The 24972-nt window shown below is 36.9% G+C and overlaps 1 protein-coding gene across 1 annotated transcript in view; it reads left to right on the top strand.

The window, feature by feature from the left end:
- The window catches only part of Cul4 (cullin 4), a 252454-nt gene that overhangs the window by 120166 nt on the left and 107316 nt on the right, over nucleotides 1-24972 (top strand). Inside the window, exons 7-9 of the mRNA XM_090386353.1 lie at nucleotides 9687-9859; nucleotides 16165-16351; nucleotides 22945-23137. Coding sequence (XP_090242479.1) covers nucleotides 9687-9859; nucleotides 16165-16351; nucleotides 22945-23137 — 553 coding nt within the window. The remainder of the gene's footprint in view (nucleotides 1-9686; nucleotides 9860-16164; nucleotides 16352-22944; nucleotides 23138-24972) is intronic.

The raw sequence follows: 24972 nt of genomic DNA, 5'->3' as shown, positions 1-24972 counted from the left end.
TTTATTGTGAACCACTAAGCTTATATTCTCTGAAATCATATAATAGTTCTGAATTTTTATTATAAAATATTTCCAGTACTACATTTTTATAAGGGATATTGCATAATGATATAAAATTATTATTCAGTACCTATACATAACAGTGGACTTTGAAAAAAAAAAAAAAAAGTAGTATGGAAAACTTTTATTTAACACAATATACGTTAAATAGTAACCTAATTATAAGGAATTGTGGGATATGTGGTTTCTTTCATTGTGATTCTTTACTTTATATTTAATTTTATTTTACTTTATTCTATCATTTTTATTATTAGTTATAATTTTTATATGGGCTTGACACACCCAGTGTCCTGAGCTGGATATCATCATTCTTCTCTTTCTTGGTGATTCCCTTCTACTTCTCTCTCTCTCTCTCTCTCTCCCTCCCTCCCTCGGGGTAATTCAGAATTTTTTTTTTTTTTTTTTGCCTGGTGCAGCATAAGCTTCAGGCTTCCTTGCACCATAAGGCTAATAATAATAATAATATTTTTAATGTGAACCACTAAGCCCAAATTCTCTGAAATCGTATAATATTTCTGAATTTTTATTATAAAATATTTGCAGTACCATGTTTTTTAAAAGAGACATTGCACAATAATAAAAATTAGTATTAAGTATTTTTTATACTTTGTAAAGTAGTTATTAATCGATCCAAACTAGATTTTGGACAAGCTAAATAGAAAACTTGCTTCTTGTCTAAATGGTAGCCATGCATTCTGGTCTCTTGTCAAAGCTATTGGCCGCAATGTTTGCCCATCTCTGTTCCTACTTCTGTCAAAACCAGATGGTTCTGTTGCCACATCATCCAAAGATAAAGCTGACGCTTTGGGGCACATGACATTGAGGGTGTCGAAGGTTTGAGAGGGAGCATATGCTTAAATTTAATTATAGAAACTATTATTATATAAATTAAAGGCAAGCATAACTGCAACCCGCTGCTAGTATTTTGATAAATGTCCTTATAAAAATTTGACTCTTTTGTAAAATTTTTATTGTTAATATTTTAATATGACAATTAAAACATACTATAAATATTCTGGTTGTCATTTTTTGTTTATATTTGTCTTTTTAACTTTTTTCTAGCAAAAATAAAAATATTAAATGCCTTAATTTTTTTCTATCTGGAAGGGGGCGCAATGCTAGGAGTTTGGTGTACAGCAATGCTAGGAGTTTGGTAAATAAATTTGATGAATTTGAGGTATTGCTCAAAACATCAAAGGCAGATTGTTGGGATATCAGAGACGTGGTGTCACACAGATATAAGGAATGCGGAACTGGAATTTGGGGAATACAATGTGTATAGAAAGGATAGACAGGACAGGAGGGGAGGAGGGGTTATGCTATTAGTTAAGAAACACATAAAGTCCAAGGAAGTGAAGCCAGTCGACATCGATGGACAGGGCAGTGTCGAGTCAGTTTGGTGTGACATAAGCATAGGGAAATCAAAATTGAGAGTAGGAGTGTGCTATAGGCCTAATGACTCTGATGAGTATAATAAGATATTGTACAGGGAAATAGAGTGGGCCAGTAAATCAGAGAGTCTTATAATGGGGGATTTTAATTTCCCAGATATTGACTGGAATTTGTGGGTTGGTCACTCGCACACTAGCAAGGCTTTTGTGGATTTATTGGATGATTGTTTTCTACAACAGCATGTTTGTGAGGCAACAAGAGGGAGCAATACTCTTGATCTGATTATCAGTAGTGATTCTTCATGCATTAAGAATCTGCAGATAAAGGAACCACTAGGTGGCAGTGATCACAGTGTGTTGAAGTGGGATTTACTCAAGGAGGTAACTACCATCAGAGGTAAAGGGAAGGGTTTTTGTTTTCGTAAAGGCGACTATGATGGTCTGAGACAGTATTTAAATTCTATACAGTGGGACCAACTGATGATGTTACCAACAGCAAACTCAAAATGGGAAGCATTCAAGGAACTAATCTTGGAGGCTACCAGGCTTTACATACCAACTAAGAAATATTGTTCAAGGTTTAGGCCTAAATGGTTGTCAAATGAACTAATGAGACATGTGGCAGAGAAGAAAAATGCATGGGATACATACAAATTAATGGGTGACATGGAAGCCTATGATAGATATAAGTTGGTCTGTAACCAAGTCACAAAGGAGATTAGGCAGGCAAAGGCAGACTACGAAAAATCCTTGGCAAAGGATGCAAAGAAAAACAGAAAAGAGTTCTCTACCTATTTAAACTCAAGAAGGAAAGGGATGAATCAGATTGGTCCACTGGATATTGATGGTTCAACAGTTGAGGATCCTGCTCAGGCGGCTAACAAACTAAATGATTATTTTGCATCTACATTCACACATGAGGAGTTATTCAGGAAGGGGAATGATGTAGGTAAAGGAAACATTGGCAGTGAGCTGGATGATTTTGTAATAACTGAGAGGAAAGTGGAGGAGAGATTGTTGAGGATAAACATAAAAAAAGGCACCTGTGGTGGATGGGATCTATCCAGTTATATTAAAGGAGGCAGCAAAGGAAGTAAGCAAACCCCTAGCCATAATTATGAGAGCTTCTTTGGACTCAGGGGAGGTACCCATAGACTGGAGATGTGCAAATGTAACCAAAATTCACAAAGGAGGATCAAAGGCTGACATAAGTAATTATAGACCTGTTATTTTAACTTCTGTTCCAGGTAAATTAATGGAGGCACTGGTTAAAGAAGCACTGCAGGATCATCTAGACAAGAATTCAGTTATAGCTCAGACGCAGCATGGTTTTGTTAAGGGCAGGTCTTGCCTGACCAATTTGATCGGATACTATGATGTAGTCACAAAAGAACTAGATGCAGGGAATAACTTTGATATTATATATTTGGATCTTAGAAAGGCTTTTGATACTGTTGCACATGGAAGACTGCTGCACAAATTGGAGCAGTGTGGCATTGGAGGCAAATTGCTGCTATGGATAAGGGGATGGTTGAGTGGCAGAAGACAGAGAGTGGTAATCAATGGACACTGCTCAACGTGGACTAATGTTATTAGTGGAGTTCCTCAGGGTTCAGTGTTGGGTCCGTTGTTGTTTTCGGTGTTTATGAATGATATTGATGATGGGATATCAAGTTTAATGTCCACATTTGCAGATGATACAAAGGTTGGCAGGGTTGTTAAGGACACCACTGACGCTATGCTGCTGCAACAGGATCTGGAAAGGTTGAACAGATGGGCTGAGAGGTGGCAAATGAAGTTTAACATTGACAAATGTAAAGTACTACATATGGGAAACAGTAACCCCAGAGCAACGTATCAACTCTGCGGTACTACACTAACAGTGGTGGAGAATGAAAACGACCTGGGGGTTATTGTGCAGGCAGATATGAAGTTCTCTGAGCAGTGCAGACGAGCTGCAAGAGTAGCTCATGGTGTCTTGTCAATGATATACAGGAATTTTTCTAGCAGTGATAAGGAGGTGATTATTCCCTTGTATAAGGCAATGGTTAGGCCACATCTTGAGTACTGTATACAGGTCTGGAGGCCTCATTTCAAGAAGGATGTAGAGCTGCTGGAACGGGTACAGAGAAGGGCAACAAGATTAGTGAATGGAACAAAGGGTTGCTCTTACGAAGAAAGGCTTAAGTTTTGCAAATTACAGAGTCTGGAGACTAGGCACCGGCGAGGTGATCTGATAGAGGTGTATAAGGCTTTGAATGGTTTGAGCATGCTCAATACCAATGGGATTCTTCACCTTGCTCAGAATAATCAGCTCAGAGGGCATAAATTCAAATTGAGGAAGGACGTATGTCGGATAGATGTACGGAAATTTGCCTTTGGCCAGCGGGTGGTTGGTTGGTGGAACCGACTTCCATCACTTGTTGTTGAAGTTGATAGCCTAAACAAATTTAAGGCTCAACTGGACAGGTATTTCGAGTGAATGGAGGGGTGAAATGGGAGTGGTGTGTTTTTTTTTTTTTTTTTTGCTGATGCTGAATAAGCTTGCTTTCTTGCATCATATGCCTCTACTAATGCTAATGCGCCTTAATTTTTTTCTATCGGGAAGGGGGCGCGCAAGAATGCCTCCCCACCAGGGGTACAAATATACCTCGGGCTGGCCCTGCCTGCTAGCATCCTATTTTTCTTCCAACTCATGTATTGATGATCTTGGTAAATCACCTCAAACCATTCCTAGTACACGCCATTCAATGCCTCCTGTGGTCTTCCATAAAAAGGATTTTGATGAATTTGATGTTAAATTTCTCCACTTGTTCTCAAAACCTGTGCTCCTGAACTTACTCCTGTTTTGTGTTGTCTTATTTCACTTTCTTATTCCAAAGGTGTTTTCCTTCTGCTTGGGAATTTTCTCATATCCAGCCAGTTCCTAAAAAGGATGACAAATCCTTTCCATCCAGTTATCGTTCCATTGCGATTACTTCTACTCTTTCCAAAGTAATGGAGAAATCAATTAACCGCCAACTCTTAAACTATCTGGAAATCTTTCATCTGATCAACGATCGCCAGTATAGATTCTGTCAGTGCCATTCCTCTGGTGATATTCAGGCTTATGGTACCCATTTATGGACAAATTCAGTGGAAAAGTTTGGTGAAACACAACCAGATGCTCTTAACATCTCAAAGGCTTTCAATCGTGTTTGGCATAAAGGTCTTCTAAACAAGCTTCCATCTATTTGGTTTGCCACCTGTTTTTTGTAATTGATTATCCAGTTTTCTCTATGACCACTCACTGAGTGTCATGGTAGTTGGCTCTCTGTCTTCTTACTTCTTCACCAATGCTGGTACCCCAAGGTTCAGTTCTTTCCCCAATCTTTTCCTCTTGTATATTAATGACCTTCCATTGACCAGAAATCTTATCCATAGGTTTTCCGATGATAGCACATTGCATTCCACTTTCCATTTTGAGAAACCTTGCTCTGCTCAATCAGCTTCAACTTCTCGAGTATACACTGCCAAAGCCGTAAATGGATCTCCAGGTAATTTTCCAGTGGGACAAATATAACTTAATTTCAATCTTTTTAAAACGCAGTTCTGTCTTATATCTCGCAAGAAGGATTCTTTGTCATCTTCTATGACCCTCCGATTTCTAGGCAAGATCTTGGGGATTACCCTGACTTCTAATCTCTCTTGGCATAAACCACATTACAAATATTGCTTCCTCTGCATCTAAAAAACTCGGTTATAGAATCAACTCTTCTTCTTCCTCATTTATTCATTCAACTTATGTTTTCTGGATGAGCCTTCCTTCATGCGTATTTCCTGAAAATTGCAATCTACAGAAGTTCGTCTAATGTCAATAAGTATCTTCTTTATCTTTTCAACCTTCAACACCCATACAATGTACTAAGTTCTATAGGTTCTAAAAAAAAGTACCTGTACATAAAAATGATCTTTGAGAATGAAAAAAAATATTTAGTATGGAAAACATTTATTTAACATGATATACTGTAAGATAGTAAACTAATTATAAGGAATTGTGGGAGATGTGGTTTCTTTCTCTGGAAATTCTTTACTTTTTATTTTATTTCACTTTATTATTAGTTATATTTTGTAGTTTACAATAATATACCTAAGTAGACGCCATTACAGAATTTTTAGTGTGAACCCCCTGGAACCCCTGGAGGCTCACGAACCACCGGTTGAGAACCACTGGTCTAGATGATCCTGTAGTGCTTCTTTAACCAACACCCTCCATTAATTTCTCTGGAACAGAAGTTAAACTAATCGATTTGTAATTACTTGTCACCCTTTGATCCTCCTTTGTGAATTGGGGTCACATTTGCACATCTTCAGTCCATGAGTACCTCCCTTGAGTCCAAGGAAGCCCTCATAATTATGGCTAAGAGTTTGTTTATTTCCTTTGCTGCCTCCTTTAATATAACTGGATAGATCCCATCCACCCCAGGTGTTTTTTTATGTGTATCTTCAATTTCTCCTCCACTTTGCTCTCAGTTATTAAAAAATCATTTAATACAGGGAATACCTGGTATTACCCTCCTTGAATAGCTCCTCATGTCTAAATGTAAAAGTTAGTTGGAAGCAAATGTATAATTGAGAGTAGGAATAATCTAAAGACCAGAAGATTGTGATGAGAGTCTCTATATTCAAATGGCATGGGAAAGCAAAAATATGTAGTGGTTGTTGTGTTGCATAATGCACTGTGAAGCAATAAGTGGCAGGTGGTATATACGCCAGTATGGCAGGTAGCAATTCAGTTCGAAAATACACTCTTCTTCTGAGCCAATGTATTTGTTCATTTCGTGAATGGATATTTTTTTAGATCGTAGTTTATAAAAAACATTCAAGTTTATAAAAAATATGTCAACAAAAAGAAAGGCCTTGAAAAGGGACATTTTTGGCTAAGAAAGATGGAGTTCGCATATCAATTATCTTGGACATAAAATAGTGAAAGCATTATAAAATTCTCTAATCATCTGGTGAGCGAGGATGGCCATGTAGCATGTAAAATTATGAGAAAAGCTCGAAATGGAGACATTGAAGAGGTTGTCTACATGTGGTTTATTCAAAAGCAGTCTTCCGGACAGCTGATATTTGATCCTTTGTTATGTGAAAAAGTGATATTTTTTAATACAAAATTAAATGGTGATCTGAACTTCAAAGCAAGTTCTGGTTGGCTTGGAAAGTTTAAGATGTGCCATGGTATTAGAGAACTTGAAATTCATGGAGAAAAGCTTTCTGCCGATATCTTCAGCAAACACTTATAGAAACATTGAAGTTGTTCGTAGAGGAAGAAGAATACAATGAAGACTTCATTTATAACGCTGATGAGACTAGTTTAAACTGGAAAGCATTCCCAACAGCCTCATGTTGTGATAATACTGCACTAGGTACAAAACAAGCAAAGGATGTGGCAATTCAACTGACAGACACCAGTTGCCTTTTTTTTTTTTTTTTTTTATTAGGACGTTGAAAAATCCTAGATGTTTCAAAAATGTAAGAAGTCTCCCGGTTATGAAACATCAGAAAAAGCATGGATGAATGGTGAAATTTTCAAACAGTAGTATAAAAAAAAATTATTCCAGAAATGTCAGAATATCAAAAATCAATTGGAAAAGAAGGAAAGATATTATTATTTAATAACACACCTTCACATCAATAGATAGAATGCTTGAACCAGATTGACAAAATGGTTATGGTTAAATTTCTTCCACCAGATGTTACATCTTTTCAATGTTTAGAAGTTTTTATGAAGTGGTTTGAGAGACAAGAAAATTGTTATACATGACATCTTTTATGTTTAAAACGTGTATGGGAGTTCGCAGCTAAGAAAAGGAAAGCAACTTTAAACAGTAAGTGAGTTTTTCCAGAAATGATAATTTTCTTTACGTACATATGTATGTTACATAATTACAATAGAACCCGGATGAGAAATTCCTGCATAAGAAGTTTTCCCTTGTATTAGGTTCGGTTTCTTGTTATTGGATTTTAGGCGCATCGGCAACTAAGGCCATGTTGCTCCATGTATATTGTCTATAAATTGTGTGTTCTGGGGTCAATTTTCTGTTTGCTGGACGAAATACCCAAGTTTCCAGGAGAAAAAAAACATGCTATCCTCGCTTGAGACCGACTAACTCAGGCACATTGTGAAAAAAAACCATAAAAATTCCTCCCTTCATCAACAGGATTCGAACTTTTGTCTTTTCCACCTGGTGTGGGGAGGACGGCGATCCTACCAACTGTGCTACCCACAAGAGTGTTTGGTTTCTTAATTCCCAATTTTAACTCTATGTATTGTAATGTATTATTTTTCCACGTAAGAAGTTTCCCATGTAAAAAGCTTTTTCGCATAAAAAGTAAGTGATAAAGAATACACAATGTATTATTATAATGACGTTTTCCCACTTAATACGTGTTTTAAATATAGAAATTTTTAATTTTATATAAAAAAAATATTAAACAATATGAACATTTTGATATAATGGAAGTGACACATTGCAATTGTTTTCATCGATATCCATGATTGGATAGCATCAACCACTTGAAGTACAGTGAAGCGTTTGCCATTAAGTTCTGATGGTTCTGAACAGTTCTGAATTGCCTAGTGGATTATTGCTGTGTGCCATATTGTTCCACAATTCTTTCCACACGTTTATGCTTGTCTGAAGTATTTGGTAATGAGTTTAATGAACAGAATGTTAAGCAATTAGAAATCCTCAGTTTAAAAATGTTTCCCATAGGCTGAGTAAAATATTTATAAATTCTGAAATAGTGCTTAAAAATTAACTTATGTATGTGTGTCTTTTCATTTTTATTTGTGTAGTTAATATTTCATACCCTTAGGTCATTTTCCCTCTTAAGAAGTTCTAAACCTCCACTCCCTTGGAAAATTTCTTAATAGGATTCTACTGTGTTTATTTATTTTATCATGTAGTTTGAACATTTTTTAATAAAACATATGTATTAAAATTACATGTAAAACTTCTGAAGGGTGGCTTTTAGAGATGGAAGACTTGTCATGGGATATCCCAGATTAGTCTTGTAGGTGAACATGCATTTAGTGACATTACAGCAGGAGAAACGTTTCCTGAGTTTATGTGTAATGTGATTCAAGTTGGTGAATTTACAGATGATTAGTTGTACAACTATGACAAAACAGCGCTGTACTATAAACTTCTCCCTGACAGGTCATTGGATATTAAAAAGGCACCCAACAAAGCAGGCATGAAAAATAACAATGAGAGAATTACTGTGTTATGTGCACAAACAAGATTGGAAACCACAAGCTGAAGTCCATCAGTAAAGTTGAAGTTCCTGGTGTTTTAAGCATATCAACGTGAAGGTCTCTACCTGTGATTTATAAAAATAGCTCCAGTGCTTGGGTGACAAATATTTTTGCTTCATGGTTTGAAGATGAGTTTGTACTATCGGTGAGATGCCACTTGCTTTCCAAAAAAACTTGAAGAAAAGGCTCTGGTACTGTTGGATCACTGCCCAGCTCATCCCTTGGCTGATATCCTGAAATCAAAAGATGGCAAAGTCAATGTTGCATTTCTGCCAAGGAACACAAAAAAAAATGCGCTGATTCAGCCCAGGGATCAGGGCATTATTCACGCCTTCATAGCCTCATAGCCTACCATCGTGGTGAGCTACTCACTGCTGTTGTGAACCCAAATTCAAATTCTAGAATTTCTGAAAACATTAACACTGAAAGATGTTGCATACGATATTGGATTAGTGTGGTAGTGATTAATAAGTATAATATGACTATATGCTCCATCATGTTCTGTTTTTGCTGTACTGTGCTATACAAACGTGGTATTTTCTGCTGAATGTGTACCGGTCACATAATCGAGACACACTGATACACACATGCAAGTTAAATAAATAATGTCATAAATATTGAATGAAATTTCAGAAATTTAGAAAATATATAGAGAAACAAAATATTTAACTAACAATAATTTGGACAGGACAGCAAAGACTAAACATAGTTGTTATATAAAAAATTTGAATATTAAGCAGAAAGTGAGAAATAAGTGAAATTATCACAGCAAGGATCAGTTTTTGAAATATGGTGGAAATAAAATTAATACAAAGCACTACTAGCATAACTGTGGATTATTGTAAATTTAGAGAAATATAATTAGTCAAAATTTTTATATTTGTGTATATATATATAAATTTGTGAAATTCATACAAATTCATTAATTTCAGATTTATCAAGAAGCATTTGAAGTTAGGTTCCTCCAAGCAACTGAAGAATTATATGCTGCGGAAGGGCAAAGACTTATGCATGAACAAGAGGTACCTGCTTATCTTCAGCATGTTGATAAGAGGTTAAATGAAGAATGGGAAAGGCTACTCTACTATCTGGACCACTCAACTAAGTAAGTCTGTTTGCATTTTTTAGGATCTTAACATGTTTGCCGTCTTTACATATATAAGTGTAAAATGGCACTTGTGGCACCTAGGAGTGACGTGCACATATATCTGTTCAAAATGCACCCAAGTGCCTTTAAGTGAAGGTACTCGATGATTGCACGGTACTTGTTTCTCTCAACAGTTGCCATCTTCATTCACTTGACACACTTCAACACCCTTTTTTACAAAGAATATAGTTACAATTCTGAAATTTTCTATGAACACAAAAGAAGTGTCACAGTACAAATTGGCAATATTGTCTTTCATGAAATCTTTGCAATCTATATTGAGCTAAAACCTTTTCATCACCTATCCCTTTTTTTTTTTTTGGCAGTGATTGGTTAAGCTACATCTTTCAGCGCTGAATACAAACCATAGGGGTCTAGAATCCTCATTTTAAGAAGGATGTAGATATTTTGGAATGGATGTGGAGAAAAGGTACCAGATTAGTTAAGGATACAGAAAGGTATTTCTGCTATAAAAGACTTCACTCTTTTCTTTTCAGCACTTTGAAACTAGGGCACCTGTGAGGTGACCTCATTGAAGTATTTAAAGCTTTAAATGGATTCAGCAATACTAATAACATCTTTACTCTTTAGTGGACAATACATGTAGTAGTAGTGGTGGCATGTGATGCAAGAAAGCAAGTGTATGAGCTTATGCAGCATCAGCCAAAAAAAAAAAAAAAAAAAAAAAATCACACCATTTCCTCCAAATTTTTTTAACCACCCGCTTGCTAAAGGCAAATTTCCGCACATCTATTCTACATCTGTCCTTCCTCAATTTCAATTTATGCCCCCTTAGGTTCGTAATCTGAACCTCGCAGGTGCCTAATCTCCAGCTGCTGCAATTTGCAGAACTTAAGCCTCTCCTGGTAAGAGGATCCCTTCATTCCCCCTCACCAATCTTGTTGCCCATCTCTGTACATGCTGAAGCAAATCTACATCCTTCCTAAAATGAGGCCTCCTGACCTCCTGACTCAAGGCATGGCCCGACCATTGCCTTATACAGAGGGACAATCACTTCCTTTTCCCTTCTAGCAAAATTCCTGTATATCATTGACAACCTGCCCTGGCAGCCTGTCTGCCTTGCTCAGAAAACTTCATATCTTACTGCACAATTACTCCCAGGTCTTTTTCATTTTCTACCACCTTAAGTGTAGTACCACACAGTTGGTATGTTTCTCTGGGGTTACTTTTACCCATATGCAGTACTTTGCATTTTTCAATGTTAGACTTCAGTCGCCACTTCTCAGCCCATCTACCCAAATTGTCTAGATCCTGTTGCAGTAACACACTGCTATTACTGTCATTAACAACCCTGCCAACCTTTGTATCATCTGCAAACTTCGATACTAAGCCTGATATACTTTCATCAATATCATTGATAAATATACAAAACAACAGTGGACCCAACACCGAACCCTGTGGGACTCCACTAATAACATTAATCCACGAAGAGCAGCACCCATTGATTACCACCCTCTGTCTTCTCCAACTCAACCATCCTTTTATCCATTGTAGCAACTTACCCTTAATACCATTCTGCTCCAATTTGTACAGTAGTCTTCAATGTGCAACAGTGTCAAAAGCTTTCCTGAAATCCAAGTATATGATATCAAAATTATTTTTTGCATCCAGTTCCTTTGTAACTACATCATAATAACCAATCAACTTTGTCAGACAAGACTTTTCCTTAACAAACCCATGCTGTGTCTGAATTATTGCTTCAATCTTGTCTAGAGGATCCTGAAATGCATCTTTAACCAGTGACTCCATTATTTTACCCGGAACAGAAGTTAAACTAACTGGTCGGTAATTACTCGTGTCACCCTTCGATCCCTCTTTGTGAATTGAGGACACATTTGCACATCTCCAGTCCTTGGAGACCTCCCCTGACCAAGGATGATTATGGCTAAGGGTTTGCTTACTTCTTTGGCCGCCTCCTTTAATATAACTGGATAGATCCCATCTACCCCAGGTGCCTTTCTTATGTTTAACTTCGACAATTTCTCCTCCACTTTGCTCTCAGTTATTACAAAATTATTAAGCACCCTGTTACAATTTGATAACCTTGTGGCATTTTCAAACCTTAATGTAGATGCAAAATACTCATTCAGTTTGTTTGCTATCTGAGCAGGATCGTCAACAGTCGAACCATCAATATCAAGTGGACCAATCAGATTCATCCCCTTCCTTTTAGAGTTTAAAAGTAAAAATCCTTGCTGTTTTTCTTAGCATCCTTTGCCAAAGATTTCTCGTAATCTGCCTTCGCGTGCCTAACCTCCTTTGTGACTTGATTACAGACTAGCTTATATATATATATCATAGGCTTCTGTGTCGCCTGATAATTTATATGCATCCCATATAAATTGCATTTTTCTTCTCTGCCATGAGTCTCATTAGGCACACAGGTTGAGAAACACTGTTTTCTCAACCTTTTTTAATTATCGCTCCCTAAAGGACTTTTGTAGACAATTTTTTTTTTTCCTAATCGCCCCCATGACATTTTAAACAAGAAAATACTTTATACTTTTTTTTTATTTATTCAATGGGATCCCTAAGCCTTTTCTGCCACGAGTCTCATCATGTTAGTCTCTAGAGCAAAGTTTCCGGCACCCCCCCATACTTCTCCTTCTACCCATGCACGGTACTAAGTACTATAGGTTTTGATACCTTTCGTGTTTGGGGTTTTCATTAAAAAAAAAAAAAAAAAAAAAAGTTTAAGTGGATATATACTTAAATTGAATAAAGTATGACTATAGGATAGATGTGCAGAAATTTGCTTTCAGCCAGAGAGTAACTGATTTTTGAAACAAGTGTCTCTCTAACTCTAGTGTTGTGAAAAGAAGTGGGCAGTTTGAATCAATTTAAGGAAGGATTAGAAGAATTAGATTCGGGTAGTTATGCTGTGGTAGAAAACCCTATGTCCCGATAAATTTCTAAAATGTCCCTTAGAGCAGTGTTCCTCAAGGCTTTTTGTTGCTGCACCACACTTTTAAAGATGCTAAAATTTTAATTTTGTGACACACTACAACCACTGCTATACTCATACATTCATAAACAGGAAGTTATTTCTGTTGGGTATATTTAATTAATACATTTATTATTTGTGTAGTATAGGTGAACAGATCTAGTACTAGGAATCAAAACATGTCACATTGACTGCTGGAAGGTGCTCGGATCGGCGCAGCATTAAATAAACAAATTTTTGTTTGAATTAAATTTTATTATAAAACTTGAATTTATTATTATTATTTTTATTTGCATTTTACATGATACACTTCAAGCATACACGTGGCACCCAGGTTGAGAAACACTTCCTTAGAACACTGTTTCTCAGCCTTTTTTTAATTATCGCTCCCTAAAGGGCTTTTGTAGACAATTTTTTTTTTTTTTCCTAATTGCCTCCATGACATTTTAAACAAGAAAATACTTTATACTTTTTTTATTCAGTGGGATCCTTGAGCCTGATGCTTCTTAGCTAAAAGTTCAATGCTTGGTATGATGTTAGTAAGTTTAATTCTATCTCCTTTTGAATATATAGCAATTCTGTTTCTTTCCTTTATTTACCGAACTAAAACCACTTTCAACCATATAAAACATTGAAACACAAAGAAGCACTCTGTTGGTTAAAGAAGTTTAGTTCTTTTTGATCCCCAAAAACTCAATTTATATTTGCATTCTTCTTCTTTACATTTTAATTCAACCAGTTCTTCTTGAATTTCTTAACTAGCAGACCCAGCATCACAACCAATTGGATCTAACATCCATGGCAAAAGAAAATAAACCTGAAAAAATCTAGAAAAAATCTATTTTTCATTTCACCGTTTAAAGAACACAAATAATCTGAATAATTCTTAATTCTTAAGATCATTCTTGGTGAGAGATTCATTGATTTCAGCTAATGCTTGCATACCATAAAATTGTTTTCTCATTTAATTGCTTTCAAATATTTCCAGTTTCTCAGCTTTTAATATACATTTGCTGTCTGTCACTGTAATTAATTTCCTTTGAAGTTGAAGTGATACTTCATTAAGTTTTTGTAAAATCCAAGCCATATATACTCATAACCATAGCCATATAAACAACATATATATATATATATTGTTTTTGTGTTTGCTGATCTCCTTGGCTAAATCTGTGTCTTCTTTGCTTTCTGAAAAACCAATTATCATATCAAAAAGGTTTATAAATCGTGTTAGTTTCCTTTAGAAAGTCATCTGACTTCTTTATGTAAAAGAAGCCTCACATACTGTTCTTCATTATCAACACAAAATTTTCTGAAAAGGTGATGATCTTTGCTAAGTGACTTTATTTTATTGATGGTTTTAATAACTATACTGAGAGATTGATAAAGAACTGGACTAATATTTTTTCAGCCAGATGATGTCAATGTACACTGCAGTGTATTGCAAGAACCATTGCACATGGAAGACTACTGTACAAATTGGAGCAGTATAGCATTAAGGGCAAGTTGCTACAATGGATAAAAGGATGGTTGAGTGAGTGAAGACAGAGTGGTAATCTATGGACATTGCTCTTTGTGGACTAATGTTATTAGAGGCATCCCCCAGTGTTCAGTGTTGGGCCCAGTGTTGTTTTCTGTATTTATGAATGATATTGATGAAGGTATATCAGGGTTAATGTTTAAGCTTGCAGATGATACGTAAGTTGGCAGGGTTGTTATTGACAGTAACGATAGTATACTACTGCAACAGGATCTGGAAAAGTTGAGCAGATGGGCTGTGAGAGGTGGCAACTGAATTTTAACATTGACGAATGTAAAATATTGTATATGGGTAACAGTAACCCCAGAGTAACCTACCAACTGTGTGGTACTACACTCAGGGTAGTAGAGAATGAAAAGGACCTGGAGATAATTGTGCAGTCAGATATGAAGTTTTTTTGAGCAGTGCAGACAGTCTGCAAGAGTAGCACATGGTGTCTTGTGAATGATATACAGAAATTTTGCTAGCAGGGATAAGCAGGTGGTTGCCCCCTTGTATAAGGCAGTGGTCAGGCTACACCTCGAGTACTGTATTCAGGTCTGGAGGCCTCATTTCAAGAAGGATGTAGAGCTGCTGGAACGAGTACTGAAAAGGGAAACAAGATTAGTGAATGGAACAAAGGGTTGCTCTTACGAAGAAAAGCTTAAGTTTTGCAAATTACAGTGTCTGGAGACTAGGCACTGGCGAGGTGATCTGATAGAGGTGTATAAAGCCTTGAATGGTTTGAGCATGCTCAATGCTGATGGGATTCTTCCTCTTGCTCAGAATAATCACCTGAGAAGACATAAATTCAAATTGAGGAAAGATAGATGTTCGGAAATTTGCTTTTAGCCAGCGGGTAATTGGTTGGTGGAACAGACTTCCATCCCTTGTTGTGGAAGTTGATAGCCTAAATAAATTTAAGGCTCAGCTGGACAGGTAGTTTGGATGAACGGAGGGGTGAAATGGGAGTTTTTTTTTTTTTCGGCTGATGTTGCATAAGCTTACTTTCTTGCATCATATGCCTCTACTAATGCTAATATAGTGGTGGCAATGATGATGTCTTGTCTGTATGAGATCAAAGCATGGAGCAACCAAGTACTCCTCTAACCTCAACCAATACTGATTTTACAGTGTAATAGAAGTTGATCACAATTTTATTCAGAGTTAATGCAAAATTAAATTTTTTTTATATAGATTATAATTTTATTAGTGTTATTTAATTTCTATTGTTTGATATTTTCATCTCAACAGGTGCAGAATTTATGGTTTGAGACAATCTCAACCATATATTGACCATAACAGTGCCTTAGTTACTGTTTTGAAGTATAAAATTCCTAGATTGCCATGGCTTCTCTCATATTCCTAGTTCGTTTTTTACAGCCAGTCAGGAAGAGTCTAAAGGGAATTATAAGCATATGGCTTTTACTTATAATATTCTAAATTTTTAATGCCTACTGTGTATATCTTCCTATCTAAATTTAAAATTATGATGTTAGTTATTACCTATCAGTTATCTCCTATTACATATTTATTACAAACTCATTGTGGTGTTTTTTCTATAGTGCTTCTCTATTTTGTATAAACTAAAATAAAATTCCTTTCTGCTTCTGATTTTATAAAAGAAAAATCTAAGGGGTAAGTGCAGTCATGCGCTGTTCATCATCGATAGATCACTAGCAATTAATTTTATTTAATATTTTTAACAACTTCTTTATGGGTGAAGTTTAAGTAAGCATTTAAATGAAGCAATTTATTCTCACTTATTTGCATTTAACTTAGGAAATCTCTTATTCAGTGTGTGGAGAAGCAGTTATTAGGAGAACATCTCACAACCATTCTTCAGAAAGGACTAGACCAGTTATTAGATGAAAACCGAATTACAGATCTCACACTAATGTACAGTCTTTTTTCACGTGTTAGGGAAGGTTTGCCTGAACTTTGTTCACATTTTAATCTTTATATCAAGGTAAGCTTTTTAGTTGTTATTATTTAGAATTTCTAAATTTGGGATATTTATTCACTGTTTGGTCTAATTTATAGGATTGTGGCACACCAGCTCCCTCCAGCACAATGTGCCAGTTAATATGTTTGGTCTTTGTTGTGTGTTATGTCTATACACATGTTTCACAGATTAAATTGCAAGTTGTGAAGGCTGAAAAAAATACCAGAATAACTTTCACAAGAAAATTCTGCTTCCTCCTGGATTAAACTAATCACAGCCTCATTAAAGAGACGTTTTAGAATTCTTTTAATCTCCAATGAAATTTGAACTCGGACTTTTTTCAGCTGAGTAAGAAGTGGGATTTCTGCTTTTCACTCATTTGAAGAGGTCTGGGTTCTGTACTGTCACATAGAACATTTATTTTCAATACATATCAAGCAATGTATTCAGTCCAGATTTTCTTGTTTTCATAAATGGAATGGATGTTATTTTTGACTTTGCTCATTTTCCAGATATCTTCATTTTTGACGTGGTCCATTTTGCCTTTGCTACAAAAGTACCTTTCATTGTTTGCTCGTTGGTGATGAGGCTTCTTTCCTCTTCCTTCATAAGATTGGTGATGGAGGATGTGACTTTTGAAAAGATTAGCATGCAGATCGCTATTGTTGTCATGGTGATGGCACTCTTAATCCGATTAAAGAATATCTATGCTGCTCTTTTCCATCTTCAGTTCCCTGCCATGATGTTATCCCTCCACACTTGTTTGCATTTTTTTTTTTTAGCATTAGTAGAGGCATTTGATGCAAGAAAGCAAGCTTATGCAGCATCAGCCAAAAAAAAAAAAAAAAACCCACTTCCACTTCACCCCTCTGTTCGTTCAAAATACCTGTCCAGCTGAGCCTTAAACTTATTTAGGCTATCAACCTCCACCACAAGGGATGGCAGTCTGTTCCACCAACCAACCACCCGCTGGCTAAAGGCAAATTTCCGCACGTCTATCCTACATCTGTCTTTCCTCAATTTGAATTTATGCCCTCTCAGGTGATTTTTCTGAGCTAGAGGAAGAATCCCATCAGCATTGAGCATGCTTAAACCATTCAAGGCTTTATACACCTCTATCAGATCACCTCGCTGGTGCCTAGTCTCCAGACACTGTAATTTGCAAAACTTAAGCCTTTCCTCGTAAGAGCACCCCTTTGTTCCATTCACTAATCTTGTTGCCCTTCTCTGTACTCGTTCCAGCAGCTCTACATCCTTCTTGAAATGAGGCCTCCAGACCTGTATACAGTACTCTAGGTGTGGCCTGACCATTGCCTTATACAATGGAATAATCACCTCCTTATCCCTGCTGGAAAAATTCCTGTATATCATTGACAATACTCCATGAGCTACTCTTGCAGCCCGTCTGCACTGCTCAGAGAACTTCATATCTGCCTGCACAATCACCGCCAAGTCCCTTTCATTCTCTACCACTGTCAGTGTAGTACCACAGAGTTGATACGTTGCCCTGGGGTTGCTGTTTCCCATGTGTAGTACTTTACATTTGTCAATGTTAAACTTCATTTGCCACCTCTCAGCCCATCTGCTCAACCTTTCCAGATCCTGTTGCAGCAGCGTAGTGTCAGTAGTGTCCTTGACAACCCTGCCAACCTTTGTATCATCTGCAAACTTGGACATTAAGCTTGATATACCATCATCAATATCATTTATAAATACAGAAAACAATAATGGACCCAACACTGAGCCCTGAGGGACTCCACTAATAACATTAGTCCACGATGAGCAGTGTCCATTGATTACCACTCTCTGTCTTCTCCCACTCAACCACCCCTTTATCCATAGCAGCAATTTGCCTCCAATGTCACACTGCTCCAATTTGTGTAGCAGTCTTCCATGTGCAACAGTATCAAAAGCCTTTCTAAGATCCAAGTATATAATATCAAAGTTATTCCCTGCATCCAGTTCTTTTGTGACTGCATCATAGTATCCAATCAAGTTGGTCAGGCAAGACTTCCCCTTAACAAAACCATGCTGTGTCTGAGCTATAACTGAAGTCTTGTCTAAATGATCCTGCAGTGCTTCTTTAACCAGTGCCTCCATTAATTTTCCTGGAACAGAAGTTAAGCTCACAGGTCTATAGTTACTTGTGTCAGCCTTTGATCCTCCTTTGTGAATTGGGGTCACATTTGCACATTTCCAGTCTATGGGTACCTCCCCTGAGTCCAAGGAAGCTCTCATAATTATGGCTAAGGGTTTGCTTACTTCCTTTGCTGCCTCCTTTAATATAACTGGATAGATCCCATCCACCCCGGGTGCCTTTCTTGTGTTTATCTTCAACAGTTTCTCCTCCACTTTACTCCCAGTTATTTCAAGATTCTGTAGCTTACTGCTAGAGTTGAATACACCTCTGGCATTCCCCTTGCTGAATAACTCCTCATGTGTGAATGTCGATGCAAAATATTCATTTAGTTTGTTAGCTACCTGAGCAGGATCATCAACAGTTGACCCATCAATATCAAGTGGACCAATCTGATTCATCCCCTTCCTTCTAGAGTTTACATAAGTAAAGAACTCTTTGCTGTTTTTCTTTGCATCCCTTGCCAAGGATTTCTCGTAATCTGCCTTCGCCTTCCTAACCTCCTTTGTAACTTGGTTGCATATCAACTTGTATCTATCATAGGCTTCTGTGTCATGTGTTAATTTGTAAGTATCCCATGCATTTTTCTTCTCTGCCATAGTTTGAGATAACTGCAGCTTTGATCTGTTCAATCTCCCCATTTTTTTTAATTTCATAAGGTATTCAGTGTAGAAGTTTGTCATCCGCTTGGGTTTTTGCTCTGGCAGATTGATCTTTTGACATTCCTAATGAATTTGTTGGGCCCACATTTTGACTTCTATTGAAGTCTGTTCTCCTCAGTAGACTTTCATGGACTTAGATGAACAGATTGGGAGAATTAACGTCCCCCTGTTATACGGCATTTGAATACTGATTTTGTTGGGTTCATTGAATGGAGTGATTCTATTGATCCTGTGTTATTGATGTCTTTGATCAGTTAGATATATGTGAAGTCAGTATCTTGTTCTTACAGTGCTTGAAGGACTACATTTTGTTCCACAGTGCTAAAAGTTTTTTTGAAGTCCATGAAGAGAAAGCAGAATGGCAGTCTGTATTTTGTTCTTTGAGTTGTGTGATGACTTTGATGTGGGCAGTGGTGGAGAAGCCTCTTTTAAATCTGGTCTGCTCCAATCTGTTCCCTTCCTGAGTGGTCTGATTTCTGTAAGATTATTCTTGACATTTTGGCTGTGATTTTATAGACACGAGGGAAGGCATTGGCCTATTGTTATATCCACATCACTGCCTTTCTTGAACAGAACTGTTTTGTGCATTTTCCATTCCATGGTCACTTTGCTCACATCAAGGTATCTTGTGAACCTTTCTGCTAGGGCTTTGTGAGTTGGGCCTCCAGCCAGGATGTCCTCATTTTTTATTTAGTCCAGGCCACAAGCTCTTCTCAGAAGTAATATTTCTAATCATACAACCTGCACTTCAAAACAGAGGAGTCACTGACCTACACAGTGCACAGGCTTCCTTTACTAATGTGATGACAATCCATATTTATTTTTCCAGTACTACTAGTGTTGTCAGTAGCCCTCGAGGTACCCTTCCTCCCTTCCCAGAAGATCAGCATGAGGTTATCAGTCACAGCTGGCTTTAGGATGTTCAACTAAACCAACCCTTGATTCAATGGACAGTGACCATCCTTATCTGAATAACTTACACAAGAGGAAAAATAAATCAAGTCACTAAGGGGGGGGGATTAGGCAATCTAAGGCAGATTGAGCTGTTTTGGCTAAGAATGCAAAGAAAAGTAGCAGAGAATTCCTTATGTTAACACTAGAAGGAAAGGGATAAACTATATGTGCCCACTAGATATGAATGGCATTACTATTGATGATCCTGTTGAAGTTGCTTACAAACTAAATAAATATTTTTCTTCTACATTTGCCTTCTTTGAAGAACTTTTTTAGGGATGGAAATACCAGAAGTATAAAGGATTATAACTAGCTGGGAGCCAAATGATTTTATGATAACTGTAAAAAAGTGAAAGAGAAATTGTTGAAGGTAAAAGTAAATAAGGCACTTGGGCAGATTGAATCTATCCAATTATATTGAGAGAGGCAGCAAAAGAAATCAGCAAGCCTCTAATAATATAATTATTAGAGCATTTCTGGATTCAAGGGAGTCCCTATGGACTCGAGATGTGCAATCTCCAAAAGAAGATCAAAAAGCGAGTAATTTCAGACCTGTAAACCTGACTTTGGGCCAGGGAAAATAATGGCATCACTGGTTAAAGAAGTAATGCACTTATATGGCAGTCAGCATGGATTTGTTAAGGGGCGATCTTGTCTGACCAGTCTGATTGTGTACCATGATGCAGTAACAAAGGAGCTTGATGAAAAAAAAAGAAAAAAAAAAGCTTTTAAATGCTGGGCCCATTGTTGCTTTCAACTTTTATTAATGATATTGATGAATGCATATCAGGCTTAATGTGTAAGTTTGCAGATGATACAAAGATTGGCAGGATGGTTAATGACAATAATCACGGTATGCTACTGCAACAAGATCTAGAAAAAATTGGCAGATGGGCCAAGAAGTAGCAATTGGGGTTCAACATTGACAAATGCAAGGTACTGCATACATATAGCAGTAATCCAGCTGTGCTTGCTATTACCTTGAGTGTGGTACCACACACAAGATACTAGAGAAAGAAAAAGACCTGGGGGAATTGTGCAGATGCAAAGTTTTAGATGGGCTTCTAAGACAGCTCATGGGGTTTTTTCCATAATATACAGGAATTTTGCCACCAGAGATAAGAAGGTGATTATTTATCTGTATAAGGAACAGGTGTAGAGAAGAGCAATGAGATTATTGAGGGGAACAAAAGGGTACTCTTACCTAGAAAGACTTCATTTCTGCAAATTACAGCATCTGGATACTAGGCACCTACGAGTAGATCTGATTGAGTTGTTTAAGCTTTGAATAGATTGAATAGTCCATGGCATCATTACTCTTGCTCAAACAACACATGTAAGGGGACATAAATTGAGGAAGAAAGTTGTAGGATAAATGTACAGAAATTTGTTTTTCTCCAGCAGATAGTTGATTGTTGGAACAAACTTTTGTCCAGTGTTGTGGAAGCTAAATTTAAGGAGGAAGTAAACATTATTAGTGTCTGGACATGTGACACAGGATTTTTTTTTTTTTTTTTTGCTGTTGCTATAAAACTTTGTTTCTTGGCATTATTGCCAATACTAATACTAAAGGAGCACTGCTCTTGCACTAATGTTATCAGTGGTGCCCCTTACTACGGTATTTAATAGCAATATTGATGAAGGCATATCTAGCTTTTTGTCTAAGTTTGCAGATGATACATGTTGGCAGGGTGGTTAATGAACAGGAATCAAGGCTTGCTACTGCAACAAGGCTTAGAAAAATTGGACAGATGGACTGAGAAATGTCATTGAGGTTTAATATTGATAAATGCAAGGTACTGCATGTGTGTGTGTGTGTGTGTGTGGCAGTAATCTCAGAATAATACAGATTAGGTGGGAACACACTCAAGGTGGTGGAGAACAAAAGAGACCTATGAGTGATTGTACAGTCTGACATGAAGTGCTCTTAGCGGTGCAGAAAGACTGTTAAAACAGCTCATAGGGTTCTGTCAGTGATATGTAGGAATTTTGCCAGTAAGAACAAAGTGATTATACCATTGTAATAAAGTTTACAATTTTAAATTATATTTTGAGTATTGCATATTGGTCTGGAAGCTTCCAATGGATCCTCGACGTGGACCTGTTAGAACAGGTGCAGAAAAGAGAAACAAGGTTAGTCTAGGACACAAAAAGGATATATTTACTGTGGAAAACTTTGTTTCTGTCTATTTCAGTTGGCACCCTAGGCACCTGCAAGGAGACCTGATTGAGCGGTTAAAGCTTTAAATGGACTGAATAAACTGAATGCTGATGGCATCATTACCCTTTCTCACCCACACACGTATGAAGGAACATAAATTCAAATTTGCTTTCAGCCAGAGATAATTGATTGTTAACACAAATTTCATTCTGGTGTTGTGTAGTTTAAATACATTTAAGGAAGAGTTAGACAAATTATTAAAGAGGACGGTTAAAATTTTTTTTTTTTTTGTGATTCTATGATTGCATTGTAAGATTGCATTTTTAGGACTGGTAATATGTAAGTTACTTACCCAGTTTAATTTTTGTTGTTCAATGTTTTGTCACTGATCAGAAGCCATACTTTGGAAAGTGTTCTGCATGTAATTGCTGTTACTGTTATTCATGCAGCTTTCATTTCATCACTCAAATTGTAAGCCTTTGGCATTTTTTGATTGTGAAGGGATTTGTTTCATTCTTGTCAAATAGATCACTGATGTTCTAAGTAGTACTATTATAAGTTTAACTTGTTTGAAACAGAGAAGTGTTTAATTTATTTGGTAAAATAAATAATTAGATTTTTGTAAAAAAAAACTTCAGATATATTTTCCAGTTATTAATTGTTTCATTTCCACCTAAGCATTTTTTTTTTTTTTTTAACCCAGAAACGTGGTAGAGTTATAGTAACAAATCCAGAAAAGGACAAAACAATGGTTCAAGAACTCTTAGACTTTAAAGATCAGATGGATACTGTAGTCAATTACTGTTTCCAGAAGAATGAAAAATTTGTAAACTCGTTAAAAGAAGCTTTTGAATATTTCATTAACCAAAGGCCAAATAAGCCAGCAGAACTAATAGGTAATTGTTCACTCTTTGCTAAAAATGTTTGTTAATAAGCAGTTTCACTGTTGTAATAAGAAATAGAAGTTAAATAATGTCAGCAGATATGCTGACTATACATTTATTTATTATTTTTCCAAGTAATTTTCTAAATAGTTAATTTTTATCATAGTTTTTTTTTCTTACAGTGAACCCACAAAAACAGCAAAGCTGAAGTGGTGATAGTTTGAGAGCCCACATACTGTATACATATAAAATTTAATTGAGATGTTTTAATCCACATAGCTAATTATAGAAGCCAATTCAGAAGAACTGCGCCCATAGATGTATCTGTAGAAAAGGCATGCAGCAGAAACAATACATCTATGAGATAGAGAGTGGAGAGACTCTGTTAGAGATGAGTCATTAATTAACCTCACTACCCTCTTCTGAATGGAATCTAGAAGCCTGAGAGAGGTTTTGGGGCACCACCCCAGATGTGGGAAAAATATTTCATGGTAGCGCAGATTTGCGATTTGTACAGAGTGAACAGCTGTTTGGAAGAAAAGTAATGTCGACAGTGAAAGAGAAAACCAAATTTATAGATGCAGAGAAAGCAATATTTGTAATGTGCTTGTGCCAAGAGAGATTAGAAGTCAGGGTAATCTCCAAAAGAGATATATCAACTTGCCTTGAAACTGGAGTGTCACCAAAGATAATCATAGGAGTAGAAGAATCCTTTTTGCGAGATATAAGACAGGACTGAGTTTTAGGATTGAAATCAACTAAGTGACAGTGTAGTGGCATCCTGTTCTTAGAGGAAAAAAAAACATACTGAGGAAGCAGTAGGCTTTGTTCAAAGCATTTGACTCAGTCCCACAGGAGAGGTTAATCAGAGGAAAGACCTTGAGCATTAGTAGAGGCATATGATGAAAGAAAGCAAGCTTATGCAGCATCAGCTGGTGTCTCCATAGCCAGGTGGGCAGGAGCAGCAGTGGGTAGCACATGCTTCTTGATTAGACCGGGGTTCGAGCCCGTGACCACCAAATACGGAGGATGCGAAAAGGTCAGGGAATGACCACCGCATATCCCCGGAGCAATATGGCCTTAGTTGCTAATGCTCCTAAAAACCAAATAACAAACAAACAATTGTTTGTTTGTTATTTGTTGTTTGTTTATATCATTGACAAGACACCATGAGCTACTCTTGCAGCCCATCTGCACTGCTCAGAAAACTTCATATCTGCCTGCACAATTACCCCCAGGTCCTTTTCATTCTCTACCACTGTCAATGTAGTACGACAGATTTGATACGTTACTCTGGGGTTACTGCTTCCCATACGTAGTACTTTACATTTGTCAATGTTAAACTTCATTTGCTACCTCTCAGCTCAACTTTTCTAGATCCTGTTGCAGCAGTGTACTGTCATTAGTGTCCTTAACAACCCTGCCAACCTTCGTATCGTCTGCAAACATGGATATTAAGCTTGATATACAGTTATCAATATCATTTATAAATACAGAAAACAACAATGCACCCAACACTGAACCCTGAGGGACTCCACTAATAACATTATTCCACAATAAGCAGTATCCATTGATTACCACTCTGTCTTCTCCCACTTGACCATCCCTTTATCCAATGCCGTACTGCTCCAATTTGTGCAACAGCCTTCCATGTGCAGTAGTATCAAAAGCCTGTCTAAGATCCAAATATATGATATCAAAGTTAGTCCCTGCATCTAGTTGCTTTGTGACCACATCACAGTATCCAATCAAATTGGCCAGGAAAGACTTTCATTTAACAAAACCATGCTGTGTCTGAGCTATAACTGAAGTCTAGTTGAGAAGATCCTGCAGTGCTTCTTTAACCA

The sequence above is a fragment of the Mastigoproctus giganteus genome, chromosome 1 (genome assembly GCF_048544385.1).
Source record: "Mastigoproctus giganteus isolate SK-2022 chromosome 1, ASM4854438v1, whole genome shotgun sequence".
Taxonomy (NCBI): Eukaryota; Metazoa; Arthropoda; class Arachnida; order Uropygi; family Thelyphonidae; genus Mastigoproctus; species Mastigoproctus giganteus.
Note: the sequence above shows the minus strand (reverse complement) of the source record. Positions and strands in the feature narration are given on the sequence as shown.